The following is a 9,425-nucleotide window of genomic DNA, read 5'->3' as shown; positions in this document are numbered from 1 at the left end:
TTCGTCGCCGGGCTATCGGGAGCAAAGGCCACAACGTCGGCCTCTATCCCCTCCTGTGCTCCCGGGTCTTCCGACACCCAAAAATCGCCACCTCTAGACTCATCGCCACCCTTGTTTTCAGTACCCGCGATATGACGTCCGCAAATCACTGCCAGTATCCCTGAGTTTTGGACACACGCAGAACATGTGGACATGGTTCGCTGGTCCTCCCCTACATCTAGCACACTTGTCCTCCAGCCCAAAGAATTTGCTCACCTGGGCCACCGTCATGTGGGCCCGGCGAACCACCATGAACTAAATCAGGCCGAGACTGGCACATGTTGCGGTTTCATTTACCTTCCTCAGAGCGTTTGCCCATACGCCTCCCTCCAACTCCCCACCAAGCTCCTCCTCCCACTTAAGTTTCAGTTCCTCAGTCCCTGTGCCCTCCGCTCCCATAAGCTACCTATAAATATCCGAGACTCTCCCCTCTCCTACCTCACCCCTGGAAACTACCCTGTCCTGGATTCCCCTGGGTGGAAGGCGTGGAAAGGACGGGACCTGTCTACGTACGAAATCCCGCACCTGCAAGTACCAGAAGTCATTCCCCCTCCCCGCCAGCCCGAACTTCTCCTCCAGCACCCTCATGTTCGCGAAGCTCCCTTCCAGGAACAAGTCGCCCATCCTTCCCACCCCCGCCCTCCGCCACGCTCGAAACCCACCATCCATCTTCCCCGGGACAAATTGTCACATATTGGGGACCAGACCGACGCTCCCACTTCCCCCGCATGCTTCCTCCATTGGCCCCAAATCCGCAAAGCCGTCACCACTATAAGGCTGGTGGAGTACCTGGCCAGCGGGAACGGCAGGGGAACCATGACCAGGGCTGCCAAGCTGGTGCCCCTGCACGAAGCAGCCTCCACCCGCTCCCAAACCGACCCCGACCCACCATCCATTTTCTTATCATGGCTATGTTAGCCGCCCAGTAGTAGTTGCTGAGGTTAGGTAACGCCCGTCCCCCCTCGCTACGGTTTCGTTCCAGCATCCCCCTCTTTACCCGTGGGGACGTCCCCGCCCAAACAAATCCCAGGATGATTTTATTGATTCTTTTAAAGAAGGACCGCGGAATGAAAATAGGGAGACACTGAAAAATAAACAGGAATCTCGGGAGGATCGTCATCTTCATCGTCTGCACTCTCCCCGCTAGTGACAGCGGGAACATCCTCCGAAACTCGCTCCTCATTTGCTCCACCAGCCTGGACAAGTTCAACTTATGCATCTTACCCCAGTCGCGTGCCACTTGTATCCTTAGATACCTAAAACTTTCCCCAACCAGCCTAAATGGTAGCTCCCTCAGCCTACTCTCCTGATCCTCCGCCTGCACCAGAAACATCACGCTTTTTGCAATGTTCAACTTGTAGCCCGAAAACCGGCCAAATTCCCCTCGGATTTCCATAATCCTGTCCATCACTGCTGCTGGATCTGACACATACAAAAGCAGGTCATCCGCGTAGAGCGAGACCTTGTGTTCTATCCCCCCCCCCCCCCCCCCCCGACCATTCCCTTCCATCCCCTTGCCGCTCTCAGACAAATTGCCAGCGGTTCTATGGCCAACGCAAACAGCAGTGGAGAGAGGGGGCATCCCTGTCTTGTCCCGCGGTGTAGTCTAAAATACTCAGATGTCGTCCTGTTCATCCTTACACTAGCCTCCTGGGGCCTGATATAGCAGTTTAACCCAGTCCACAAAGCCTTCTCCAAACCCAAACCGTCCCAGCACCTCCCATAAATAGTCCCACTCCACCCGGTCAAAGGCTTTTCGGCATCCATTGCCATCACTACCTCCACCTCTCTGCCATCCGGGGGCATCAGAATCACATTGAGTAGCCTTCTTAAATTGGCTACCAGTTGCGTACCCTTAACAAACCCCATTTGTTCCTCCACAATCAAGTCCGGTACGCAGTCTTCGATTCTGGACGCCAGGATCTTGGCCAGCAGTTTAGCGTCTACATTAATCAGGGGGATTGGCCGATAGGACCCACAAACCTCCAGATCCTTATCCCGTTTTAATATCAGCGAGATGGTGGCTTGCGACATCGTCAGGGGTAGCACCCCATTGTCCCTCGCCTTGTTAAACACCCTAACCAGCACCGGCCCAGTATACCCGAAAACATCTTATAGAACTCCACTGGATACCCGTCCGGCCCCGACTGCATGGCCTTCAGGCCCCCCATTACTTCTTCAGCTCTAATCGGGGTCCCCGGCCCCTCTACCATCCCCCTCACCCACCTTTGGGAAGGTCAGCCCATCTAAGAAGCGCCTCATCCCCTCCGGCCCCGTGGGGGGTTCCGAGGTACACAGCTTACTGTAAAAGTCCCTGAATACCCTGTTCAATCCTGCCGGGTCTCCCGCCCGCTTCCCTGTCCTGTCCACTACCATCCCGATCTCCCTGGCTGCCTCAACTGCTTCAAAGTTAATGGATTTACTGACCTGTAGCCAAACAGACTAATAGGAAAATAAGGGACTTTGCATCCTCACAAAAAAATACAGGGAATCCTGGAAAATAGTCAGACATTTTAACACTAATAATTTATTGCCAGCAAGATTTCCAGCTCGAGAAGCATAATTGAGTCAGTGAGTAAAATGTGATTGGAATGAAACATGAAGGCAAAAGCAAAACACCGTGGGTGTTGGTCATCTGAGACAAAGAAAATACTCAGTGGATCAGGCAGCATTGATGGTGAGAAAAAACGTTAACGTTCAGGTGAGATGACTTCTCAATGCGCAATGTTCAACGGGATTTTCCACGCACCCCACGGCATGTTTTGCGGCGGTGGGGGTGGCTTGCCATTGGCCGGCGGCGGGATCTTATGGTCCTGCCGCCATGAATGGAGTTTCTGTTGTTTGCACCCCCCGTTGCCAGGGAACCCGCGACGGGGAGTCGCCAGCAACAGATCTGGAAGATCCTGCCGGAGGGGACTTGTTAACTCTGTTTCTCTCCACGAATACTGCCTTTGTTGCTGAGTGTTGCATTTTTAGTGATTGGAATAAGTTTGCCTTTTGACCTCAGCAATCTCTGAGACTGCTTTCATCCTGTAAATTCTCATCGTCTTCCATATTCTTCCAGCAGGCTGATCACATTCTACATAGAGCATAAACAACACGTCATTCGATAAAAGTAAAAATTAATTATTCTGTGAATAAAATACTGATCCATCACTGAATCAATAAAATTGATCAATAACAATTTAAAATACCTCCGTGCTGAAGGACTTGGCCATTTCTAGGATACCTGTGCCATACTGAAATTAAATAGAGATATAAGAATCATTTTTTGTATAGATGCCATTCCTAAACTATCCATTGATGTACATCACGCAACCAAGTCAGATCTTGTGGAAGATGCACATGCGCCACACCTCTAAAATAAACTGAAGTCTGTATTGATGTTTTTGGGTATTATGACGAAAACCGAGGGCGCGATTCTCCGCTCCCCACGCCGTGTGGGAGAATCACGGGAGGGCCGGGCGAATCATGACACGCCGCCCTGGCACACCCCGCGATTCTTCCACCACCCATAAAATGGCGTGCCGCGTTCTGCGACACACCGCTCGGAGAATCGCCGCTCGCCATTTTTCACGGCGACCGGTGATTCTCCGGCCCGGATGACGACCCCGACCTGTTCACGCCGGCGTCAACCACACCTGGTCGCTGCCGGCGTGAACAGCGCGCGACAGGTAAGTGTGGGGCCTGTGGGGGGTGGAGAGAGGATCGAGCACCGCGGGCGTGCTCGTCAGATGTCGGGCCCGCAATCGGTGCCCAACGATCGTCGGGCCAGCGTCTCTAAGAGACGCACTCTTTTCCCTCCGCCGCCCCGCAAGATCAAGCCGCCATGTCTTGCGGGGCAGCGGAGGGGAAGACGGCAACCGCGCATGCGCGGGTTGGCGCCGGCCAACCTGCGCATGCGCAGCTGACGTCACTTAGGCGCCACCGGCCGCGTCATTCTCGGCGCGCCGCTTTGACACAAGCGTCAAGGCCCGGCGGCCGAGTTTCTCACAACGCCGCTCCTAGCCCCCCCGGGGGGGGGGGGGGGGGGAGAATAGGGGACGAGGAGCGGCCTCCGACGCCGGAGTGAAACACTCCGGGTTTCACTCCGGCATCGGCAGTTGCGGAGAATCGCGCCCTAGAGTTCTGATACATATTCCAAATACATACAACAAAACTAACATTTTAGTAAAAGTGAATATTTGGATAATGAAAGCTGAGTGACCAAATTCAATTCCTGGCTGAGGAAAGTATAGTTATCATTTATTTTTTATATCACATTGGAATGCAACCACAAGCAAAGGATAAGGAATGGGTATTTCCCCTTTCATTTCAGGTAAGATTTTGGCGGTGCAAGGCAAAAGATGAAGGTTATTAGACAAGTAGAAAAAAACTAAGATAGGACTAGAGGAGGTATAAATGGGAATAGCAGAATCACCAGCAGCAGCTGCCTATGTGCAAACATCGTTGGCTGCAGGTCTTCCCCCTGCACAGTAAAGATTTATTCTCATCTCCGGAATTCTGGTTTCACTTGTGGCCTCCTGTCCTCTCTGGATCTGTTCATTGAGAACTGCTGACGTGACACCGACCGTCTCAATTTCTCTGTTCCCTTCACTCACTTCAACCTACTTCCCTCTGAGATTGCAGCATTCCACTCTTTCAAGTTCAACTTAAAATTGTCGTTAAACCTGCAGGCATGGGTAGTGTTTTTGGTGAATCAACCTTTACCTGGTGGAGGTTGAGTGACAAACACTCACAAATTCTTTCACCTCCCCCGGGTCATGACCCACAACTGAACATCGAGGCATCACCTCCAAGGCCTGATCTCCTCTGGAGACCTTCTCCCCATGGCTGCCAACATTTTAGGCTCCAACTTCACACAGCCTGCTTCTATCTCCTTCCGAAGAACCGCAAATAGACCTATTATGGTAGACCAATCATTTAAGGCGATTTGTGCCCTTCTTTCTTTCTATTTCTAGTTTATTTTCCTTGTCATGTCTCTTCCTACCCACATCTGCAACTTATCTAATACCCTCCATAATCAGTACAGATTCCTGGCCCTAACCATCTTCTTTTCAACATGGCCAATCAATTCCATTACAACTCCGTCCCTGACCGAGGCGCCTTAGGACTCTCCTTGCCTGAACAGAGGGCCCCGTCCACCACCACCATCCTCCTCCACCTGACTGAACTTCTCACATTTAATAATGTTCACATGGGTTCATTTAAAGAAAGTGAGTGGAATCAGTCTGGGTCCTACGTATGCTTACCTTCTTATGGGATATGTGGAGCATTCATTGTTTCAGACCTACTTAATTTTCCTTCCTTTCCTGTGTTTCTGATTCACTGATGACCATATCCGTGCAATTTCCTCCTCACATTCCAAATGGAAGACTTAAACAATTTTATTTCCAATTTCCACCCTTCATTTGTTCTATTCTGACTCTTCCCTTCCTTCTTTGACTCTTCTGTCTCCATTTTTGGAGGATAGGTTATTAATCAATATGGATTATAAGTTCACTAACACTCACAGCTTCCTACACAACACTTCCTACAAGCTTCCTGTAAGGCCTCTATTCCATTCACCAGTTTCTCTGCCACCAGCACAGCTATTCCGATGCTGCCATCTTGCATATTAGTGCTTCCGATATGTCTTCATTTTTCCTCAACCAAGGATTTCACCCCCACTGTGACTCTCAGGGACCCCAAGCGTGTCCATTCTATTTCCCACAATTCTGCTTTCAGCTCTTTTCCCTTGCTGAGAAGAACAATTGGATTCCCCTCGTGCCCACCAGCCTTTGTTTTCAATTAGATAATTCTTGGTCATCTTCTGCATGTCCAGCATGATGCCATTATCAAACACATCTTCCCCTCCCTCCCGTTTCAGCATTCTGACAGGTCCACTCCCTTAGTGAAATCCCAATCCACTTCTCAGTACCTCTGACAATCCCTCCTTTCCCATGGCCCCTTCCCATGCAAGCGCAGGAGATGCAACACCTGCCATTTTAATTCCTTCCTTCCCACTGTCTAGGACCCAAGCAATTCTTCCCAGTGAAACAGATTTATATAAACTTCTTCCAATTCAGTATGCTGTATTCACTGCTCACAGCGTGGTCCCCTCTATACTGAGGAAACTGAGTGAAGATTGGAAGACTGCCTTACGGAACACCTTCATTCAATCCAAAAGCATGAATCAGAACTTCTAGTCATCTGATATCTTAATTCTCCACCCCATTCCCACTCTAAGCCATTTATATTTGGAATACTACAGTGTTCCAATAAATCTCAATGTAAGTTCAATGATCAGCATCTCATCTTTCAATTAGGTACTTTACAGACTTTGGGACTAATTAGTGAGCTCAAGAATTTCTGGTCATGGCCTTTGTTCCCCTATCTCAGATAACATCTGTTGGGAGTCATTTACTATTGCCATTTCCACCTCCTCTATACCCATCTTCGGATTCTTTACAGAGATTACCTCTTGTTCTCAACACCACCCCCCTGCCCCCAATCATGCAGTTATTTTCCATGGACAGATGCTGGCCAACCAGCATTTCCTGTTCTACATCTATTTCTTGACAGGAGAGTACTTGAAGGTCCACAGAAATTCAGGGCCACAAAGTTCTATCTCATTTCGTGTAAGCTTTCCGCTTTCCTCACAAAGGAGGCAGCCCATTATAAAGCATGAACGTGACTTTATTATAATTACCTCATTTGTTACAGAAGGATCAGCCCCATTCTTCAGCAGCAAGTGGACCAGGTTATCATGGTGGTTGAGCACGGCAATCTACAATTTCAAATACATGAAGAACACCATGAAACTTCAACGTCACTCTGAAGCTTCAAAAGTATAGTTAAGGACATGACTGACCTAATCAGATCTGACCACAGCCAAAATTTGGTTTTGGATGACGAAGCACCAACTGTGGTCAAAACCTCAATCATGAAGGAACAAAAGTGGATATTGTGCAAGGGAAGTGGTGAGGGGGAAATTGTGAAGGTTGCTCATCAAACCCGGGATAGTTACACCGCAACAGGATGGGTGATCGGAAGAGGGAGATGGAAGTTAGATAGAGTGGATGTTCAGCAATGAACTAGAGATAATTTTCGCTGCACAGAAAGCTGGTTTAAAAGAGTTGGGGCATTCAAAAGGACGTGCACAGCAAAGGAAACACAGATGGAGAAAGTGGGATTGAGGGAGGGCAACAGCAAGAAGAGATGGGGGCAGAGGTGATTCCGATGAAGGTCAAAATCACTGAGGCTGAGGAATAATTAAGAACAAAAACTGAGCAAGGAAAAGCAGGGTGAAAGTTTCAGCAAGAAGGTCACACGGTGAGCGATTTTGATGCTGCACAAAATCCTACAGTTACATCTACTATTTCCAAATCACCAGCAAAGAGAAAGCAACAAGTTTGAAAGTCCATTGTACAGGCAAATTATTTCTAGTCTTTTCAAAACTTTAGTTGGACAATTAGCTTTCAGCATTTAATAACACAATTAGTCTTCACATCACTGGAAGCAAAGAACAGCACCAGTCAGGACAACCTTCTTCCAGAAATGTCGAAGAATCTCGAAGGGCAGGCAAACCAATTAAACCGTTAATTGTAAAATCCTGTTTTGTTCAAATTGTTTACATGTTGTGTTTCAATTACACTTATCTCATTGCAAATGTTTATATGTAGCTGAGACAATTGAAAATCCTGTTAGTGAGTGAGAAATGCAATTTATCATTCAAACATTAATGTGACTTGTGGGCAACAAGATTAAAACTTGTGGTTCTTTTTTATCATCTTCAGTGGAATACTCTATTTGTGTCTCCGAGGCATTGGGCCATTGATTGCAGTACTCTCCATTATTAATTCCCTCCCAGTAATCACTGTCCTGTTGGCCATGTTGTTATTGTTCAAATGTCTTAAAAGCTGTAACCTGACTTAACATGGTATCGAAGGGTACAAGTGTTCACAAGATTGCAAATTACTTATGGATGAGGAAGGGCATTTAGCCCATTTTAAGGAATTCACCCAGAATAGCGTCACCTACTTCCACAGTTTGATTCTGCATTAACACTTCAATGGAGGTTCAATGGATCTTCTCTTGTTGTCCCATGGACTATGGTCACCCCTCCAGTTCATCACTTGGGTTGGCAGGATTGGAGAAGGAGGCAACAAATTGTCAGGATCTGCCACCCCAGTGTATGTGACCAGGACAGTGAAGGGGCGTCCAGAAGCTGTGACTGAGGCTGACAAAATGAGATTGAGCAGGCACATGGTAGTTAGTTTCCCTGTTTGATTGTTTTGGATTTTCTGCCTCTGTGCAGTCCGATATAGGGCAGAATTGCAAATGAAAACCCAGTCTAGAATCTCGGACACAACAATATTGTACTCATGCGTTCCGTTCTTGGTGGATGAGGCACATACTGTCATCATGCACCTGGATAGAAACGGCGTTAACTTTAATTCTTGTCACGGAGTTTTCTTATTGAGGGGTTAGTTTTAATTCAGTTCATGTAGGGTATCAGCAGGGATAATGATGGCAATAGGGGGATATACAGCAGGAGTCTTGAACATGTATAAAGGACTCTGATGAGATATCATCAGTATACATTCAGTATACCTACATTTAGGAGATCTAATGGTGCAGTGTCCCTGCCTCTGAGCCTTTAGCTCTGGATTTGTAGTCCCATTCCAGGACTTGATGGCCAAGGTGGTGACAGGCTAACAAATTGTCCCACAAAATTCTACCTATTGGAGCAGGCATGAATATGTGCTCTGTCTAACCCGTGTGCTTGTAGTCACGGAAGAGAGGGCCTATGGATAGATACCAGTTGTAGTGTGATGGTCTCGGCATATATATGATGTGTGGTATGCCACTAATATTGCAGAATGCAGATGGCCACATAACAAATTCATTTGGAGGATGTCAGTATTACCGTTGCAATCTGAGGAAGTTTGGACCAACTGTGTGTTATGTGGTGTTGCACATCAGGAAAGAACTCAAATACCTACCATTAGTGGTGTTTTCCCCATCTTATCTTGGATATTCACATTTGCACCTGCTTTAATTAAAACAGAAGCAACCTCGGCATTGCCAGTGAGAGCAGCAACTCGCATCAGTGGTGTCCATGACGAGTGTCCATCAGTGCTGTCAACCTATTCACAATAAACAACAGGAGCCCAAGCAAGTATATATGCCATTTAACAACACCCTTGGTTACTTCATTGGGTAATGCAGGCAGTGAGGACTGCTTCGTCAGGCAGAAAGAATAAGTCCATCATATGTGAGCATGATGCATAAATCCAGCTGTCCTTCCATCATTTATTTTGGAAGTTACTTTCCCCATCCTTCTGATAATTCACTGCCAATGACTAGATTGTTTGAGGGAGCAATCTGCAGTGTCAGATCTT

General features: G+C 47.8%; 1 protein-coding gene across 3 annotated transcripts in view; it reads right to left on the bottom strand.

Annotated features, from left to right (window-relative positions):
* Nucleotides 1-2,301: 2,301 nt before the first annotated feature.
* fank1 (fibronectin type III and ankyrin repeat domains 1) overlaps nucleotides 2,302-9,425 on the bottom strand; it is a 72,219-nt gene continuing 65,095 nt past the window's right edge. The window contains exons 7-10 of one of the 3 annotated variants that reach the window (XM_038773750.1): nucleotides 9,027-9,170; nucleotides 6,731-6,808; nucleotides 3,234-3,278; nucleotides 2,303-3,118 (exon numbers count right to left, since the gene is read on the bottom strand). In XM_038773750.1, the coding sequence (XP_038629678.1) occupies nucleotides 3,080-3,118; nucleotides 3,234-3,278; nucleotides 6,731-6,808; nucleotides 9,027-9,170 (306 nt within the window). In that variant the 3' untranslated portion in view covers nucleotides 2,303-3,079. Of the gene's footprint in view, nucleotides 3,119-3,233; nucleotides 3,279-6,730; nucleotides 6,809-9,026; nucleotides 9,171-9,425 lie in introns of all 3 variants that reach the window. The other 2 variants (XM_038773749.1, XM_038773751.1) reach the window with 2 other exon arrangements.

The sequence above is a fragment of the Scyliorhinus canicula genome, chromosome 16 (genome assembly GCF_902713615.1).
Source record: "Scyliorhinus canicula chromosome 16, sScyCan1.1, whole genome shotgun sequence".
Lineage (NCBI taxonomy): Eukaryota > Metazoa > Chordata > Chondrichthyes > Carcharhiniformes > Scyliorhinidae > Scyliorhinus > Scyliorhinus canicula.
This window is presented reverse-complemented; position numbering and strand designations above follow the sequence as displayed.